We start from the raw sequence: 22,029 nt of genomic DNA on the forward strand, positions 1-22,029 counted from the left end.
TGTGTACACTTGGATGAGTTAAATACAGAGCACAAATTCCGAGTATGGGTCACCATACTTGGCCACACACCCCTTTCCTTTCCCTTATTCCACATCCGGTTTGCTACCTGGATTCAAATTCTGTTACTGAAATGAATTCAAACGGCATTTTCAATTGTCCCGTCACAGAGAGTTTGATTGATAGGTGATCTGACCAATCATAACACTGAATTTGCGAACTTTGCGAAGGGTTAATTCCATTTTGAATAGTATACCTATTACTTTACATGCTCTGTGCTGTATCTGAAACAAAATGTGGAGGAAATATCAAGTGAATCGCTCTGAATGAAAGATACAGTGACAACATGCAATTTCAGTATGTAAAGATTAAAATACTAGAACTCTATAAACACTTTGCTTATGTATATTTGTGCATCTGTATTGTTTGACGGATCTTCAAAATGCCTCTATCAATTCAAGCTTATTCCCTTGGTGTACACAATGAATAAAAATACACTTTGTGACTGATTCAAGTCATGTGGTGATTCTAGCATATGAATACAACAGTGTAGTAGTATAGAACACAAACGTGGTTAAGAGCAAAGCAGAAAGTGTTTTTTTTTTTTTTTTGAAGTGAACAAAAGGCCATGAATGACACAAAAACCCACCATTAACTGATACAAAAGCTTCTGATTAAGTTAAAGACGACAGAACAATCCATAACAACCTAGAAAAAAAATTACTAGCGTACAGTACAAAATCAGAACCTTGAGACAGCGCAGACACAAACCTTGACAAAAACAAAGTCCTCTTTCAAGATAATTTGTTCTAAAAGGCAGGAAAATAAATAGCTTGCATGAAGGACAGGAAGCTGAAACCCATTTTCCTCAGCTGAAAATAAGAATAACGAGCAATGCAACTACTACACTGTGTGTGTATGAGGCAATCAGAGATTCATGATAATATCAAATAATACGTCCAATCAAAGGTTGAATTATGAATTACATCTCAATTAATCATAAAACAGTTCCTAAGAAGTTTGGAAAGTAGGAGAAGAGAGGAAAGTAAAGTAAGTAAATGCTTGGCTGCACCCTTCACTTACAAGAATTTACTTTGGGAATCATACAGTCGCATTAAAATAGAAATCTGATAGCCTGTATATAAAATAAATTATAAAAACAAATGAATTAATGAGCAAATCAACAAATGAATCAAACTGATTAAAAAATGCAATTGAAGAAATGAACCAACAAACAGATCAATAAAATAATGAATGCACGCAAACCACACATTTGACATTGATCATTTTCTGCTCGGATTCTGGGTAGAGAAGAATATAACGTGATCAAAAGAGAAAGAAAAGGACACAGAACTTAAACTCAGAACAACACAAGGAGAGAAACTGTGTTAAACTGTGTTTTACCCTCATATGTTCTTATGGAGGCGTTTATTACTGTGGGGTAATTACTATCTAAGAAGCATTTGTGTTCGGCTTTAAAAAAAAAATACGGAGTTGCACAAATGTTGAGTAAAAAATGTTTGTCTAGGCATGAAAAAAATTCAAATTCTTCTGAAAATGACAACAGAACGGCACTTTGAAATGTCAAAGAAACGATGCGAAGTTTAACCTTTGCCTCAGCGGTGGGATGAGGTATAATTATTACAAATCACCTGCCTCTCAAGGCCTTTGAGGACACGGACACAAGAAGACACAACTCTTTCTGGACTGACAGCAGCAGTTGATAACGCTTTCCATGAAGCCTGTATGCACAAAACATTACAATGCACATTTCTAACCCATTATGTCTTCTCATAAAAAATTGAAAGCTACAGTATAATTCATGATAATATTGCAGTATGCATTCATTGTTACATTAAAAGGGTAAAAATAAAGATACAACCATTAAATGCCTAAATAATATATACTATTAACTGCTGCAATTATCTATGAGTGTCACGTGTCGGTTTCTGTTTCGTTCCTGTTTTCTCTTATTTGGTTTTTCCTGTCATAGTTTAGTTAATCGTTTATTCCATTCACCTGTTTTGTATTAATCATCTTGGTTGCTATTTTATTCTTGTTCCTTTGTCTTGGCCTGAGTTTAATGTTAATTAAAGGTTTAAAGTGTGTTGATGCTACGTCGTTCTCCTGATCCTTTATTTTATTATACTCCATACTACACCATAACAGAAACTCAGGCCCATACAGAAGATAAGGAGGTGGTTGATTTTGGTACCCCATAAGGGAGGTCTGCGGATATTCAGCCTGCTTCCGCAGCCCGATGATGATTCTGCCGCCCACGACGATGATGATTCCGCCGCCCGCGACGATGATGATTCCGCCCGCAGCGATGATTGTGCTGACGCCGCCTACAGAGAGTATGGCAAGCCCGCCGGCAAAGAGTATGGCAGGCCCACCGACACTTGTTCCTGCTCTCTTGGACATGGCACTACCAATGGAGTTTGATGCACCCACTCTAACCCCAGAATCTCCCTCGTCTCCGCTGGTCCCGTCCAGCCCTCCTTCGCCTCAGCTGCTCCTGTCCAGCCCTTCGTCTCCTGAGTTCCCCAAATCGGCCAGCTCCACTCCTCGCAAGTGGCCTCCAGTGCCTGCTCCTCGCAAGTGCTCTCCTGCGTCTCCGCTGGTCCTGTCCAGCTCTCCTGCGTCTCCGCTGGTCCCGTCCAGCTCTCCTGCGTCCCCGTTGGTTCCGTCCAGCTCCGCGCCTCCAGAGTGCCCTCAAGTGCCCGCTCCTCTTGAGCACCCTCAAGTGCCCGCTCCTCCTGAGCACCCTCAAGTGCCTGCTCCTCCAGAACGCCCTCCAGTGCCCGCTCCTCCTCAATGGCTCCTAGAAGGGAACTTCTCCAAGAATTTTTTTTTGGGGGGGCATATAGTCACGGCCTGTGTGGCCAGGCCAAGGGCCAAGGCCACGGAGTCCCCGGATCCACCATGGCTTCCCATGTCTCCTCCCTGTTCTGGCTCTGCTCCAGCCTCCAGGGCGCCCGCCGATATCTGTCACGTGACGGTTTCCGTTTAGTTCCTGTTTTCCCTTATTTGTTTTTTCCTGTCCTAGTTTAGTTAATCATCGTTTATTCCATTCACCTGTTTTGTATTAATCATCTTGTTTGCTCTTTTGTTCTTGTTCCTTTATAAGTCCTCAGCTCTCCCTTTGTCTTGGCCTGAGTTTAATGTTAATTAAAGGTTTAAAGTGTGTTGATGCTACGTCGTTCTCCTGATCCTTTATTTTATTTTGACTACAATCACTACACCGTAACAATGAGAACATGTAATATATATATATATATATATATATATATATATATATATATATATATATATATATATATGATGTATGATATAATACAAGGCATTAAGTATAAATAATACTTTTACACTACTTATCAAACATCTACACTTTATTATTTTTGTGAAAATATTTAATAAATCAATAGCAGAGTCAGTAGGTATTACAGTATGTAAAATAATTTATTTCATTATTATACAGTGGTGGCCAAAATTATTAGAACGCTAGTATTGTCACCAGTTAAAAAATGTAATAATCCAGTGAGATTATTTTTTCACAAGGAATCTAACCACAGCCAGTGCTCCACACAGAGATCTGATCTCATCATCATCCAGTCTGTCTGGAATGACAAACTGAGACAGACTAAATACAGAAGAATTGTGGCAACGTCTCCAAGAGACGCTTTAATCAATCAATCAATGAAAAAGATTTATTTATTTATTAAGAAGTTTATTTTATTTAGAACTGTTTAATTTATAGTTTAAAATATTAACATAATCACCAAATATATATCATAACAAGATATCATGACATAAATATTAATATATTCAAGTGTTTCCACTTTTTTTACTAATAGCATTTGATTATGTTATATATACAGTATGCAGTATATAGTCTTCCATATACTAAGTGTTACCAAGCAGACAGTAAAAAACAAGAAAAAAAGGAACATGGTACCAGTAAATTGACAGTGGACAAATCACATCATGTTGTGGAGAGCAGCTGAAAAGACATAAAAGATATAAAGACTAGTAAAAAGAAATGTAAAAAAAGAGAAAACTATTTAATGCAAAAATCCTTAATCAACAACATGTTTCAAATGCTTTTCAAGGCTAATTGAATGTAGCACTGTTCCATTTCACATTCAAATGAATAGCTCAAATAGCTCACTTCATTGACCCTGACTTAATAACCCAGCAGGGAGGTCGTTTGAAAGCCAGCCACAAGGGAAACCCTGCGACAACCTGTGTCCACCACAACACTGTGTCTCCCACACACCACCTCTCCAAAAATCAATGCAGCAATATCAGAATATACCAGTGACAAATTGATTTTATCCAGGGCAATGTCTACCCCTGAGGATTTCAGCTGTGGCAGCAATGCCGACAAGCCGGTTTGATCAGATTCGGGATTAGACCCAGAGCACTTAATAGCCTTTATTCTCTTAGATATCATTTATGGATGGTATTGATCACTTTACACATCTCTGGAGAACTGCTATGAGAGGAATGACATGATAATGTGACAGGGGATCAAAAGGCTTGTAATGTGTAGGTCTGACAAGCTGATAGTCCTCGACAGAGAGCGATAGAGATGTTGCTGGGCTCTGTTCCAGCTTTGTCTCAGGGTTACAGGGAGCTGACTGAGTTCAACATTTAGAAAACCAGTGTTGGGAGTAAGTTCCTAAAAATAGCTACGAACTAGCTTATCTGTTGCGTAAAATTGTAATCCTTCCAATAACACCACGTAGTGGCGAACTTTGATAAAACGTTACATTGCTCTAACTATGGAGCCCTGCAACAGAGCGAGCTATGAAACAATCAAACACACTCACATTCTATTAAATGATCTGATTCACTTTAGTGAATTGGTTCACTTTAAGGGTGAATCACTTTAGGGTTCATGATTTTTGGGTGAACTAACCCTTTATATGGAACTCAAAAGCTTCCTCAACACTGTGGAAGACACATGCACTTTCTTCAAGCCCCTAACTATACTCCTCAATGAAAACAAGAGAAAGATACAGTTAAGGGTGAGGGAGCAGAAACAGCAGATTTCATAAAGAAAATTGGACGAACAAGAAAATAATGAATGTAGGCAAAGAAAAAGACTTATGAGAGAGACAGAGTAAATGAGTGAGCAGAGCTTCTGTGTTGTCTCCTTCCCTGTGGGCATAGCTGGGATTTCAAACGTTGCTTGACTCCACTGCTGTTCCCTGTTAGTCTGCCTAAAACAGGAGATTATGCTCCTCTGGGAGAACCTGGTCTCCTGGACATTTCTAAACACTGTCATCTTCCAAGAATACAGCACGAAATGCAGCACAGTTAGATTCTAAGTGATGTCAGCATTACAATGTAGCATTTGGGTTATGTACACTGCATCGAGTGGACTCTAGAAGAGGGACTGGGTAAGTGGAACAATACACGGAGCTTAAATTATTTACCTAGTCTGCTATGCCATGTCTCTCTCTCTGCTCTATTTCCTTTGCCTAGTCACAGCAAGTAAATGAAATGTTTCGTGGACCAGAAACATTGGTTCATAAGAGTGAGACAGTGTTACTGAACCATTTATGCATGCTGGGTTAGCTATCTAACCAGATTTCACATCATAATCAGCCCTTTTTCAGTGATACAGACTTATTCAAACTAAAGCAATTGCAATGCAAAAAACAACAAAAACTAAAAAATTAAACAAAACTAAGGCGTAGAATTTGGGGCATCACTTGACTCTTTCATGAGCCAAGATGCTCCGTGTATATAACCCGTCTTTTACTTTTGTTCATCTTCTTTTCTTACATTTGGGGTAGTTTTTTCGTTTGCCAGTAATCTGAAGATGTCACACAGTCGGAAACTCGCTTATCTTTCACCATCATCCTCGCCAATTAAGAAGGAAACAAAACCAGTGGCCGCAACAGGCCGAAACAAGGAAGAAAATATGATGGTCACTATAAAGCGATGTGAGGACATTTGGAAGGCTGAATTAGCAGCAATGTGCACTGAATTTGCCTCTCACATGACTACAATCCAGAATATATGCTCTAAAGTTGACTTTTTAATCGGGGAACAGAGAGAGCAGAAAAAAGTGATCGGCGAACACACTATGTATCTGGATGCCCTCGAGCAACAAGTGACTGATTTACAAGACCGCAGCAGATGCAGTAATCTCCGCCTGTTGGGACTACCTGAAGGGGCAGAGAAGGATGATCCGATTGGCTTTCTGAAACGGTCACTGCCGATTTGGATCCCATCACTTGCGGGAAGAGATATCGAGATCGAACGTGCACATTGCGTTTACTCCAAAGCTTCAATGGATCACTCCAAACCGCGAGTGTTTCTCTTCAAACTGTTATGCTTCAATGACAAGAATTTGATTCTAAATGAAGCAAGATGCCGCGGTCCTGTAAAAGCGGGTGACGGTGCGATGTTGAGCTTTTTCCCTGACTTCTCTCCGGCGATAGCAAAGAAGCGGAGCTCCTTCAGGACAATACGGAAGGAATTGAAAGAGGCAGGTCTGCAGACATCTCTTCAGTATCCTGCTACGCTGAAGATCATCATGAAACATGGCGAGCCTAAACTAATGCACTCACCGGAAGAAGCGTGTCAATTCCTGAACTCCATTCCTGCTCTCCGTGGACATGGACGTGGCATAAGGGTTTGATAATACCGAGTGACTCGACTTCTGATAATCGTCTACTGGCAGTTCTTCATGTAAGCTAGGAAACTTGGTATCACTAATGTACAGTTTTCAATGTACATGATGCAATTATTTATGTTTGTTTCCTTGTTATTATCACGTATTGGTTTCCATTTTGTCCTTATTTGGCATTTCCTGTCCTAGTTTAGTTAATTATCATTCAATTCACCTGTTTTGTATTAATTATCTGGTTTGCTCTTTTGTTCCCGTCCCTTTATAAGTCTTCAGTTCTCCCCTTGTCTTTGTCCAGTCTTAAAGTAACTTTCTGTTATTTAGAAACGTTGTTTCACTGCTCTTTGTTATTAAATCTCACTTTTGATATATTCCCTCGTCCTGTGACGAGAGAGTATACATGCTTTTTTTTCATCTTTATTACTCGTGTGAATTTGAAGTTATTCTGTTCTTTTATAATAGGGCTAATGGCAGAATTCTAAAGAATGGTACTGGCTGTCATGTTACTGCCACTGATTGCATTTTCACCTCAGTCTGTAGAGTTTTATGGGGTGGGTTTTCTTTATGTTAATGGGTTAAAGGCCGACTTGAGTTAATTCATTTACAGTGGTATAACTTTCTCTCATTTTTCAGTTCACTTATTTGATAGTAATGACTGAAATTAATATACTAAGTCGTAATTTCAATGGTTTAAATGGCCCCCATAAATGTTCAAGTTTCTTAGAACTATTGCGGGTTGACATTGCTTTGGTCCAGGTGGTCCATTTATGGAAGGATGGTGTTCGTGAATGCAATGGTAAATATTACGAGATGGTCTCTTTTGCTGTGACTGATAGTGGAACTAGAGATGGTTTGATAACTGTTTGAAGAGATTAGAATGTTTTCATTTTTGACAGAAATGGTGATAATGCTGACACAATTACCTGTACATCCCTTGTGAAAAGTAATTCTCCCCACTGATTATTCTGTTGTTTTTGCTTCAGTTGTTTGCTCTTTTCTCCGATCAATCACAATTGTTCATAACAACTATCTGGTCTTCTACTATCTTATTTGTTCTCTTTGATGTGTAGTTTTTGTATTCATGTGTTATTTTATTAATTTTTTTTAGTGTATTTGAGTTCGCCTTTAAATAAAAAAAAATTAAAAAGACAATTGTTCACAAAAAAACTAAGGCATAGAAGTCCATTCTGTTTACAATGGCACTCTTTATTCATTCGTCTGCCACAGATTACAAAGAGAGCACTGCCTCTAAATATATGCCATTTAGCTATCACTTTTCAAAGAATCGAACTAAATATTGTAGTCGGCTCTGTATATTAAGCAGGGATACATTATCCATTTACAAGCATTTGGCAGACACTATTATGCAAAGCACTTGGCATTGCATTCAAGTTATACACACACACACACACGTATATATACACAGTTGTAACGGTAACGTGCACCAGGGAACACAGGATTCAGCAATATGACAAAAAGAAAGGAATAAGGAAGAGCAAACGTTTCCAACAAAGGTTACTTTAAGACTGGACGATGAAACTCAGGAAACTAAAGGCTTATAAAGACAGAGACTAATGAGCCAACGAGATGAACACAGGTGAGAATACTTAACGATGATAGACTAATGAACTAATTACAAGAAACAAGAACAGGAAACACCAAATATGGTCAAAACAGAAGTGAAAGGAAACCGACACGTGACAGATATCGCCCCCCTCCCGGAAGGTGCGTCCCGCACCGTAACATACACACAGGGGAGGGGGGTCGGGCGCCCTGAAGGCTGGAGCAGAGCCAGGACAGGGAGGAGACACGGGAAGCCTCCAGGGCGGATCAGGGGACTCGGGAGGCCATGGCGGATCTGGGAGCTCCGTGGCCTTAGCCTGGCCACACAGGCCGTGACTATATGGCCCCCCCTCCCCCAAAAAATTTTCTGGGGGAAGTTCCCCTCTGGGAGCCATTGAGGAGCGGGCACTTGAGGGCGCTCTGGAGGAGCGGAGCTGGATAGAACCAGCGGAGACCCAGGAGAGCTGGACGGGACCGGAGATGCAGGAGAGCTGGACGGGACCAGCGGAGACAAAGGAGGGCACTTGCGAGGAGCAGGCACTGGAGGGCCCTTGCGAGGAGTGGAGCTGGCCGACTTGGGGAACTCAGGAGACAAAGGGCTGGACGGGACCAGCTGAGGCGAAGGAGGGCTGGACGGGTCCAGCTGAGACGAGGGAGATTCTGGTGTTAGAATGGGCGCAGCAAACTCCAGCGGTAGCGCCATATCCAGGAGCGCTGGAACAAGTGTCGGTGGGCCTGCCATACTCTTTGCCGGCAGGCTTGCCATACTCTCAGATGGCGGGCTTGCCATACCCTCCATAGGCGGCGGCGGCACAATCATCGGCGTGAGCGGAATCATCATCGTCGCGGGCTGCGGAAGCAGGCTGAATATCCCTGAACCTTCCTTGCGGGGAAACAAAATCAACCGCCTCCTCATCTTACGTTTTGGGTCCAGTCTTCTGTAACGGTAACGTGCACCAGGGAACACAGGATTCAGCAATATGACAAAAAGAAACTTTAATGAGGAAGAGCAAATGTTTCCAACAAAGGTTACTTTAAGACTGGAAGATGAAACTCAAGAAACTAAAGGCTTATAAAGACAGAGACTAATGAGCCATCGAGATGAACACAGGTGAGAATACTTAACGATGATAGACTAATAATTAACTAATTACAGGAAACAAGAACAGGAAACACCAAATATGGTCAAAACAGAACTGAAACCGACACGTGACAACAGTATATGTGTATATATATATATATATATATACATATATATATTATTTATGGTCATCCTCTATTGTAATCTACAGAAAATACAGTTCATAAGTTCAGGGGCCTGTTTTTTTTTAAAGAAATTAATACTTTTATTCAACAAGGATGCTTTAAATTGATTAAAAGTGGCAAAGACTTTGGCATTGTTAAAATTCTATTTTTAAATCAATGCTGTGCTTTTGCACTTTCTTTTCATCAAAGAATCCTGAAAAAAAATGTATCAATTTACCAACAGTTACCAGCTGTTTTTAACTGCTGAAAAAGTTATTCAACAAGGTCATGGGTGTGATTCCATGTGACAACACAAACTGATAAAGTGTATACTATAAACGCTGCACTGCAAACCATTTTAGATATAAAAATGAATAAATGACAATGGACTTGATCATTTTTATATAGGGCTGAAAAAGTGACACTGCCCACAATTCTGAGCCCAACAGTATCCTGGTTACTCACACTAAAGGCTGACTGGTAAACGACACTGTTTTGATCTTACACAGTTCTGGTCCTGTTACATTTCCAAAGTTTTGCCAAGAAACTGACAGACAATGCTCACCACTTCCAGCAGCTATTAAAGTATGTGTTGCCATGGAAGTGTCTAGAGGAACACCTAAGGAGAAACATACCACTTGTCATTTGTCAAAGAAGACAAAAGCAGTGCATAGTAAAGTATAGCAGTTATTTTTAGCCAATCAGAAGGAAGCAAAACTGTTGTGTACCAGCAAAAATCAGATATTGTGAGGAAGAAACATTTCCAACCAGCCCTGGCAGTGAAGCAGAAAGTACAGAGGCACTTATTAAAACATCAAAACCCACAACTCACCATCCTTATTCTGCATTATGCAACATGCATCTGTCAAATTAGATGTTAAACACTTTCATTTGTACGTAATGTTTGTTTACTACAACGTCATACTCCACAGAGGTTTGCATTTGCTGTCTGTCTTATGTCGGGCCTCATATTTATTTTAACCCCATGGTGAGGCATGCATTTAAATTTAGCTACTGATTCAAAAACCAACTGAAAAATTTCTGAATGATTATATAATGCATGTATGACCTTGCAGTGAAATGAACAACATTTTAAAGCACTCTAACCGAACAATACTGAAGAATATTTAATAGGCAGCACGCAATAGGTATGGAACAAAGAGCAGGGCTGTTGAAAAGAGGTCCTTCACAGACAACCTGCACTAATTAGTGAATGAATGAAAAGGACGTTTACACTCATGTCGTTATTTCTTGTCTAAAACGAAAATAAATCATGGTTTCTTCCTTTAAGAACATTGAGGAATCCTATAGTGAAAAATAGTTAACTTGTAAAGTAATGGATATTTGTTCAGTTCTGCTATATTCCACTGTAAGACATACGTAAAAACATGAAGATTTTTCTTTTTGAAAAATTTGCAAGGGTGCATTAACTGATCAAAAGTAACAGTAAAGACTGTTATACTGTTGTTATATATATATATATATATATATATATATATATATATATGGTGCTATATGCCGTTCTTTTTAAATTTATTCATCAAAGATATAAAATGGATTGCAGCACAATTGTTTTCAACATCTATAATAAGAAATAATTTTGAAGTAACACATCAGCATACTAGAATGATCTCTGAAGACTGTAAAATTAAATAAAAATACAAAAAATTTAAACTATAAAAATATTTCACAATATTACTGGTTTCATGCAGCTTTTGGGATCTTGACATATCAATTAAGAATCATTTTTAACAAAAGAATCTCAGCATTACAGTTTTTGCTGTTTCTTTGCAATTATTCTAAAAAGACATTAAACTACTTTTAAGACACCGATCAGTATTATATACCTTATTTACAATATTTAGAGAGTATTTGTACATAGAAAACTGTCATAACTGCCAAAATTCTGATCACATTTTTGGGAAAGACACATTTCCAGAGTTGTCTTAAAACAATTGCCACTGAAATATTCTTGAAATATTTTACAAATATGGCTTAACGAGAGCCAAACTTTACTTTGCTACAGCATACTTTACTATACTAAGTAAACAGTATCCAATCAATTTGTAGCTCTTTCAGCCTTTGCTAGTTTATTAGCCTTTACCGCTCCTGCAAAACTGACAGATCTAAGCTATAATAAAGACTTGGTTCATATGAAAGCAGTGCCATCATCAAGCTGGTCAAGCTTCAGCGTTCCCCACCAAACCTCTCACTGAGTTTTATGGATCCAATTCCAGGTGCAGATATTTAGCTGTATTTCACTGCCAGCGTCGGCCCTCATCCATCCACCAGCTCAAACACCAGCTAAGGCATTTCTGATGGAAGTTGTGAGAAATCAATTTAGTATGATATCCATATTCATGAATACTCCCCCTATCTTTCCTGTGAGAGAGATCGGAGAGCACTCACCAAATTCACAAAGGCCTCGGCCAGTGAAATTTACTCCATGTGCTTGTATATGACAGACACGCATTCTCAGCAGTTATTGATGTCGTGATGAGTGATTTCAGAAGGGATCAATGCATTAAAGTGGATTTCAAAGCAAACGACACACCATCTTTAACAAAGACGTGATGATCAAAGCGATGCCATTTTTGCACAATAGAGTACATTCACAAAGATGAGCAAGACAAGGACTGAGAAAGAAATGATCACACAGATCATGTGACCTGTGGACTTGTAGGCTCATATTGTACCTGTGAGATTCTTAAGGCCAAGCTGACGGAGACCGAAGTTGCCATCTCTGCGGTAGTTAAGAAAGATGGCCAGGGCGTAGCGGTCTTCATACAGTCTGGTGCCGCGGATGATGCGCAGATTCTCCAGGGGCAGATACTCAAACTGATTCAGCGCCACAAGAACATAGCCGGTCACCTCACGAATGGACTGCAGACAGAATAAAGCACAAACATTAATCAACAAACATGAATATAATATTAACAAATAAGAATCAACTGGAGCTGCTGGAAATAAAAGAACAAAATTAAAAGAAAACAAAAAAAGATATCAAGATTGGAAAAAATTATTTAAGGAAGAAAAAAATAAATGTAGCTAATTCCTGTCAACCTAGATACCTTGTATCAAATTTGAAAAAAATGTGAAAAAATGTTCTTTTAACATATAGGAATAAAATCTAAATTAGTTTTTAATATTTCAAACAACATTAATATCAACAAGGAGACAAAATCTGTAATATGCTATGAACAAATTGTCAAAAATGTCCTTTGTGAAATAAACGAGCAACAAGGATAAGCAAAGCAAAATCATATTATTTATTATATATAATACAGAAAAAAAAGGAAAAAATGTAATACATTTTTCTTTTAACATATTAATACAATCGTTGTGTGTATTATAGATAAATAAAAGCGAAAATCAATGATTTTAAACAGATAGCTAAGTTTCGTCTATTTAGTTGGCTAAGGTATCCATTAAGGCTAGGCTTTACTGTATTTTTGAAATAATTTTGTAAATAAAACTATCGTTTGTCTGACAATAGCTATATTTCCATCACCCTGTTTTTATTCGCATTTTGAAGAATCGCCTCAGAAACGAGTGATGGAAACACCAAATTAAAAAAAAAAAAAATCCCTTAATTCGCTAAAAAATTTTCACGCTCACTTGAGGTGGTTTCTGACTCCCAGAACTTTTTTACATGAATACGTTCCCAAACAGCAGACATCCACCTCCGAAAGCAATGATTGCATTTATTGTGTTTCACCTGCTCGCTCTGAAGCGCAAGTAATTTATTGTATATAAAAATTATTATATATAATTATACTTTTCTTAGTGATATTTATTGCCAGTTTATCAGTAAGTGACAATTTTGTTCTCTTTGACTCGTTGAATGGAAATGGTGCTTATTCTTAACTATTTTACACGATATTCCAATTATGCACACAAGTTTAATTCACAGCTTTGGACGAAACATGGCTATTATGTTTATTGTTTCAGGTAGCTGGTCAGGGCCAGTTACCTCATCAAACTACTTCTTGTTAAAAATAGCCCCTTCCCATAGGATTCTGCTCAAATGTGTTGGTGTCTCAATAACACAGGTGAAATCTAAAGTGGTCGTGATGTAACGTCGCATGTAGAGTCACCTCAGGCCTCTCGGCTCATCATATAGTTATTAGCTGAAGTGTTGAGAGTGGGCAGCAGTCTGGCCAGCAGTAGGACACAATGAGCCAGAGGGTCTTTTCTCTCTCTCTGCCCTGTTCTTTTCTCTACCCTCTACTAGACAGATAATGATCATAGGGATGACTCAAATCCATCCAACCACATCCGTGAGACCCTCGCCGTGACACACTGGTGCCGTCACTGCGCCTGTCATTAAGGCAGACACAGTTTCATTCATTCTGACAGAGCGCCTCCTGCTGTGAATGATGACACTGAATGTGTGTGTGTGTGTGTGTTGGGCGGCAGAATTAGCCCTGAGGAAGCGCTAACATCGGAGAGTGCTCTCACTGACAGCCGTCAGTTAGCATGAGCTTAATCTCGGGACCCATGCAGCGTGACAGGGCCGGTCCTGCCGCTGTCATCGTCTGCCATGTCCGGCTAATGGGCAGAGACGTGAGCTCTTTTTAGCAGTGGCGCTAGAAGGCCAGTCAGAGCCTCAGTCATTTATCTGGGCTAATGAACTGTTCTAATAGCTGCGGGGACATTGCAGGAAGCACTTCCTGCGCCTGTACGTGGGGTATCACTGAGGATTGTGTCAAGTGGGGTTACAGGACTTCCGATAAGAAGGTACGAAGAGCAGACCAGCTGGAAATAGCATCTACCCAGCTATATACAGAATCAGTGTTGCTTCGGTACACAAACGCAGTGCGGACTGGAGAATAACACTGATACTGCTTCATCAAGAGTGCAACACATTAACAGGCCATTTAGCAATTGTATGTTAGAAAGAATTCTCTTCTTGTTAAAAAAGTGTTGGGGTAGAGCTGGATGATAAATTATATCACATCAAGATTGCAATAATATAACTGTTTATAGTGATGATAAGCTCTGGACATGTTTACTCTGTACATATTAATAAGTCATGCTGCTAATAAGTCTACATGTGAATATACTACACACATACTCAAGCACGCATGATGCTTGCGATGTTTTCAGCATCTACCATCACAATATATGAGGACATAAACTTTATAACCAGAACTGTTATAAGAATCCCTTAATGAGATTTACACCATTTACTTTAAGAAAAACTGCCATCAAATACAAACTGAAACATCTTCACAACAAACTGCAAAAATCATAGTTTGGTTTACTTGAAGAAATTATGACAAGTATATTGAATGTACTTCTCAAAGTTATAATAATATTATAATTTTTAGGGAATATCACACAACCAAGATATTTTTCCATATTTTTAATGTTTTCCCTATGTTCAAATTCATACTGCTGTGCTGAATCTTAAAAATAACATTCATTCTCAAACTCTAACAAACTTGTGAAAAAGCATTTCCTTCCTTATTAATGGTAAACAAACAGTGTGATAAATATCAATATTTTAAGATATGGAAAAAACTATAGTGTTCATTGGGACAATGTTTTTGAGTTTAAAAAAGGGAGCCATAGGGGAAGTGGAGTAAAGAGTATTTTTGTTTATTTGTTTTTTAATTGAACTTCTTTTAACCCTCTGGGGCCCGCTGTATCGCTATATTGAGTGCCTTGATACTGAGATACTGAGAGATGTGAGTGCAATGGTCAAACATTTCTTAGAGCATGTTTACCTAGAAACACAATGGAAAAGCAGTGAATGCAAAAACTTGTTCTGTGTGAACACAGCCTTTAATAGGCTTTTAACAATCAGAAAGTATATAAAATCTGTAATATACTACTGACAAAACGTCACAAAAATGTGCATTATGAAGTTAACAAACAAGGATCATAAAGGTGCATCAATTTTAATATTCTCTAATATCATTAACCAATTTGATACCATCCCATAAAAATTATGCATCCCATAAACAAGAAAAAAAATAGCAAATTTGGCTATGTGGTAAACTTTACCAGTGAGCAAGGAGAAGAAAATAAAACAAATGCTGTCACTCCAATCACATTCTCTGATCCCATCATGGCAATGAATTTGAATGAAAGCACGAACACTAGCCAAGCCTTTGACCTTGCTGTGGTCCCTCCATTTCCTCTTCCTCTCCTTACGGCCAACAAAAAGCCAATGCGCTCGCCACATCCTGCCAACTACCCCCTCACCCCTGACCACCAGGAACTAAACCCATCCCAGTTACCTAGCAACCTCTGGAACCTGCTGCTGTCTAAAAGACATGAAAGAGAGGGGGAAAGTAGAGGGTGTAGAAAAAAACAGCAACATCTTTGTTGTACTTCTCCTAATTTAATTAAAGGATTACTTTGCAGAGATTTTCCACACAGCCTATTTGGCTTCCCACATTCACTTTCCAGCACCATTTAATTCCTCTTTCTCAAACTAATTTGTTATTTTCAAGCCAGTGGATCGATACTTTCCAGAGTGGAGAAGAGAGCAGAGGAGAGGGAAAGGACGGGGCCCTCTTTCTTCTTGCTGTTTGCTCAATAATGAAGCACATAAATAAACGTAAACACCTTGTTGTGATTACAAGCGCAGTTTATAGTTAATGACGTGACATCAATGAGGAGCTCTTTCCACCTGTTGTTAAACATAACACACATCCAACCTGAGCAGCTATAGAGATCAATGGACACACAAAGCCATGCCTCATTCTGCTTCAACATCTAGTTACCTTCACATCTAATGTGAAGGCAGAGTTAGTGCTCTGGTGTCAGGAGCACATCTAACTGTAACAAAAGGAAGGCCTGCCACTGCATCTTTGTTTGCGATGTCTGTGTTCATGTGTAAGATTAGAAATTTCAACATTTTTGTTGGAGTAAGATTTTCACTCAAGGCGATCAATCCTCTACAGAGTAAAAAACAAACCCAAAAACTTTGGAAGCAATGCACATATACAGCTCTGATTTTAAAATTCAAAACTAAAGTTTTTGGGGGTTTTTTTGGACCTTTTTGGTAAACATGTCTAAAAAGTAGAAAAAAGTTAAATGTGTATGATTGCAAGACTGAGTCCAAACTGTCCTTCTTTATTTTTCAGACAAACCCTTGACTGTTTTTTGTGCTACAAAAATAAATAGTTAAAAAATATCAGATATTATATATATATAGTACTATGTTTTTGAAAGAACTTTGTTGTGTACACCAAGGCTGTTGTACATATAATCACAAATACAGTAATAACAATAATACAGTAAAAACAATAGCCTATACACTCTAAAAAATGCTGGGTTAAATACAACCCAGCGCTGGGTAAAATACAGACGAACCCAGCGATTGGGTTGTTTAGACTCAGCAGTTGGGTTACTGCCCAGAAGGTTGTTTGAAAAGTTGAAAACAACCCAGCATGTGTTCTGTCCAATATTTACCCTGCACTGGTTTGTATTTAACCCAACATTTTTTAGAGTGTAATAATGTGGAAATATCATTACAATATTATATTATCATTACAACATATAATGTAATTTATTGATGATAAATCTCTCAAAATTTTCAGTAGCCATTACTCCAGACTCCCTCATCACGTAATCCTTTAGAAATCATTCTAATTTGATGATTTGGCGCTTAAGAAACATTTCTTGCACTCTAAAAAATGCAGGGTTAAATACAACCCAAAGCTGGGTAAAATATGGACAAACCCAGCAGTTGGGTTACTGCCCAGAAGGCTGGGTTAAACATTTCAGGCAACTTTTGGTTGAAAACAACCCAGCATGTGTTCTGTCCAATATTTACCCAGCACTGGGTTGTATTTAACCCAGCATTTTTTAGAGTGTAGTACAATCAGTGTACTATTATCTATGTTGAAAACAATGTACTGATTAATATCTTTGAAAACATAATAGATTTATTTGATACATTGAAGATTAATTAAACAGAAAATAACAATTTATTAGATTTTTTTTTTCTAAATTATAAATGTTTTTACTGTCACTTTAGATGGATTTAATGCATCCTCACTGACAAATAGTATTTCTAGTAAACAAAAAAGAAAAGAAAAAAACATATACATAAACATCGAAAGTTATTTTAAGATACAGGAACATAGACCAGATCATCTGAAGTGAGTCTACCTTATGTTACCATTCAAATTACAGCATGGATTCTGGAAGATGTTTGTTGATTCTGGAAATACAGCCAGTTATAATGTTTATCTCCATCAAATAAAGGCATTCATGGTTCCACGAAGAACCTTTCGTTGCACAAAAGTTCCTTTATCGTTGTTATCGTTCTTTGGATTATTAAAAAGTTCTTCACACTTTAGAAAAAAAAAAGTTAGTTTTTGAGTTCTTTGGGGAACTTAAAATAGTTCTTCTGGAAGTTCTCCCTTTTGGAAACATTATTGTTAAGAGTGTAAGGAATTAGTGAACGAAACCCGATTCTGTGATAAAATACAGTGCGCAAGAGTCACAATTGTTTAGTGAATCCACCCTGGGCCTTCCATTCAAAAGCAGTCAGAGAAAACAGCAGTGAACAAAGTTAAAGAAAGAGATATGGACAGATTCAATAGATTTCAAGGGAATCTGTCTTTTCTCAGTAGTAGATTGTCGGGGTAGAGGAAGTGTGCCACAAAAACAAAACCCCCTTTTCACTCCCTGAGACGTGCTCAGTGTGGAAATAAACTCCTGCAATCCTCAAACAAGAGTGGAATGAAGAGAGAAGCAGAGCTAGGATGGACAGAGAGACAAGGATGAGGCGAGCGGCAGGGCTGCAGTCGAGTGGATCATAGTTGTTCCTCTGTATATTTTAATGCATAATTAATATTCCACCTGTTCCAGTTCAGAGAAGACAAGAGTGGCTGGAAACGAGCAAGGAGGAGGACATACCAGACAAAGAGAGATTGAGAGAGACATATAGCAACACCATGCCCCTGTGTATACCATTATGCTAATTAGTGCTAATTTACATACATATAGATCTTGTTGTGTCTTTTGGGCGGTGGGCGGAGACATACATAGAGGTTCCGGGGTTTGGATCACTGCGTGTCCTTATGCTAATGAATCCTACCCTTAGAAAATACAAGCACAGCGTCTCTCCGCTACATTTCTATATGAGTTTTATAATGAGTAAATATTTATCATTATGCAAATACTCAGATTGATTATTATAATTACTTTTTAGCAGAGTTGGTAGTCATTATTCATTAGCAAAGTTCTTTGACTCAACATCCAGGTGGCACTTTCTATGAACACGGAACAAGCTGTTAAAGGCATTGAAGGAAAAAAACATTTTTTAAGTCTGTTGAGTCTTGAAATACGCTCAGTTATAATGTTTATCTCCCTTAAAATAAAGGCATTCATGTTTCCATGAAAAACCTTTAACATTCATGAAACCTTTCCATTGCACGAAAGGTTCTTTAAATAATAATAATAATAAAAAAAAAACATTCTTTAGATTATTAAAAAGTTCTTCACACCTGGAAAAAAGGTTATTTTGAAAACTATTAAGAACTGTTATTATAATTACTTTTTAGCAGCATCGGTAGTCATTATTCATTAGCAAAGTTCTTTGACACAACATCCAGGTGGCACTTTCTATGAATACGGTACAAGCTGGCATCCTGATTAAAAGCAAAATAATTTTTAGTTATGTATTTATTTATTTATCTTGTAAGAAATGCATGTTAAATTATTATTATTAACAAAATGAACCAACAATAAAAGGTAAATAGTTTTTAACACATCAAATATCTACTTTTGGCCCCAAGTTATACCCTATTCATGGCAAGTACCAAGTAGCCTACTACATTCACAAATGTATTTCAATGTTCAAGTGATTCATGTTATACTATATTGCAGTGGTTCTCAACCAGGGGCCGGGACCCATTAGTGGGAGGCCCTCAAAAAGAGAATGATTTCAAATAAGAAAATGACAATGTAATGTAATCTGTAATCTTAAAAATATGATTACATGATTTCTAGACATGTACAAGGAAATTCATAAAATGGTAAAACTCCATGGGCATTTTTATAACGAGTATATATTTTTCTAGTTATACAAAGCACTAGGACAACTGATTAAAATAATAAATAATACAAGTGCTGAATGATTATAATCACATTAGTCTGTTAACACTTCTTCAAATACAAAACTTAATATGACAGTGTTTCCTGCAACTGCTATTCTGATAAATATACAACGTAATAAAAAATAAAAAAAACATTTCAGTAATTGTAATCTGAATCCTGATTCCCATGCTGAACATTATGATTGTTAGATATATTATGTTTCAGAGTTATGCAGTCCTGAACCCTCTCCACTCCAGCTCCATGTATCCTTTATTTATCTCCCTTATGTTTACTTCAAATAGTGACACTTGAAATAAATAATACTTGTGTCGATATTTTGATCTCACAAAGATGCTTCTGATGTGTTTCATCTCACCCTTCAACAAAAAAAGAAGGACGTTCTATCTTGAACAAACTAAACAAAAGTAGGCTACAACAAAAGAAACTACAATCCCTTTTATTTAATTGTTTCACAAAGACTATTTTATGAATAAGAATGATAAATGTAAACAAACATTCTCTAATAAAAACGTCTACATGGATATTCCTGTCCCCAGAGAACATACAGCGTGTCAACTGTCTAATCTGTGTGAACTGACGGAGACGTCTAGCTTCCACTGTAAGAGGAATTGTGAATGAAAGGTGCAGCGCAGTGCTCTGCTTGATTCTCATTGGTTTAGACAGTGCAACAGACTCATGTCAGGCTCGTTGATAAGCAAAGCCTGCAGGATATGTTGATTACCACAAAACATTCTGTGACAGCAAATATTTGAAACTCAGGCGCAGGCATGACAGACAGAGAGGTGTTCGCTGTAATTTCATACTGCATGTTAAAGAAATTGATTGTAGCATTTTGGAAAATTACCTTGCTGCTTGTACAGCTACATTCTGAGATAAACATATACTGTTTATGTTTGAGAAGCCCATGTATTGTAAGTGCCTTCCTGTAGGACAACAGAAGACGGTAAAAAAACAATAAAACATTGTCTCTTCATATTTACTCTGATAACTCCTACACACCCTGAAGTTATAAGTAAGTGATCCAAACCTTTAAAGGGTAGCCATGATGAGAAACATATGATTAAACACATTACAATATTGAATTGAGTGGAACTGATTCCATTAAAGAGTAAATACATTAAACAAGCAAAACCAAATCAGCAGATTAGAATGATTTCTGAAGAATCATGTGACAGTGACACTGAAGACTGGAGTAATGGCTGCTGAAAATTCAGCTTTACATGAACACAAATAAATTACCTTTTTTAAAAATACATTTAATTTGAAAACAGTTATTTTAATAATATTTCACCTATATATTACAGTTTTTATTGTATTTTTTATTAAATAAATCAAGCCTTGGTGAGCATAAGAAACTTAATTGAAACTTATATTGTTTATATGACCTAAACTGTGCCTGTATCACTGAAAAAATGATGCAGGGATAATAAACTTTATGATTACTGCATAAAGTTCGTAAACTATCGTGTGCAAGACGAAATAAGCTGAGGTGATGTGCATTATTTGTGCATACAGCAATGGTAAATGCAATATCACCGAAAGGCAAAAAAGAAATTATATTTCTCACATCTTCTAAAAGTCCCGAGATACGGACGATTACACACTATCGGAAACAACCGCGTTTGTTGTAAAACACCACATCCATGCTTTAATAGCTGCACCTCCAGAGGGATCAACCTGTCATTTCAGAGAGGAGAGAATCAGATGACATGTTTTGAAGGTGGAGTGAGCTGTCGCTAAGAGCTGTCGCTAACAGTTCCTATAGCGAATCTTCCTGTTCCTTCGTACTGCTGCTATGGACCGCTATCTCACACAGAGTAGACGCCACAGGAGCACACAGCCGCCCACCGCTACAGTGATGTCACTGATCATTAATGGAGCTTTGGGCTTTGTTTTAGCAAACATGCTTTTTCAAACCATCTGGCTCAGCAGAGTGTTGATGCTCCAACATGATATCTTTATATTTCACTGCCTGAAATATGTTTGGGAAACATGTCTGGCACAGGAGTGCTCCATCTGTGTACCGATGATAAAGAACAAGCTTTTACAGATGTACTGATACTTTATATAAATAAATAATTAAATAAATAAATATTTAAAACATATAGGCCCGGTTTCACAGACAAGGCTTAGACTAAGCCAGGATTAAGCCATAGTTCAATTAGGACATTTAAGTACTTTTTTTAAACATGCTTAGAAAAAAAAAAAATTACTGGGGTGCATCTCGAGACAAAACAAAGGCACTGATATATTTTATGATCAGTCAGTGCAAGTTTATTTCAGTTGAAACAGCTCAGACTTACATTTTATTCTAGGACTAGGCTTAAGCCTTGTCTTTGAAACCGGGGGATAATGCAGTTTGCATTCTTTTTTATGCTTTCGAAGTGATATTAAAACAGAAACCATTACGTAAACGTTAAAGGAAAACAATACTAATATCCATTCTTAAAATGACAAGATCAATCTTTAAGGTGCGTGAAAATTTGTTCAG

At 37.8% G+C, this 22,029-nt stretch overlaps 1 protein-coding gene across 1 annotated transcript in view; it reads right to left on the reverse strand.

Moving 5' to 3' along the window:
* LOC306877176 (receptor tyrosine-protein kinase erbB-4-like) overlaps positions 1 to 22,029 on the reverse strand; it is a 387,678-nt gene that overhangs the window by 161,114 nt on the left and 204,535 nt on the right. The window contains exon 3 of the mRNA XM_079428753.1: positions 12,149 to 12,335. Within this exon, the coding sequence (XP_079284879.1) occupies positions 12,149 to 12,335 (187 nt within the window). The remainder of the gene's footprint in view (positions 1 to 12,148; positions 12,336 to 22,029) is intronic.

Source organism: Barbus barbus (genome assembly GCF_936440315.1).
Source record: "Barbus barbus genome assembly, chromosome: 11".
NCBI lineage: Eukaryota > Metazoa > Chordata > Actinopteri > Cypriniformes > Cyprinidae > Barbus > Barbus barbus.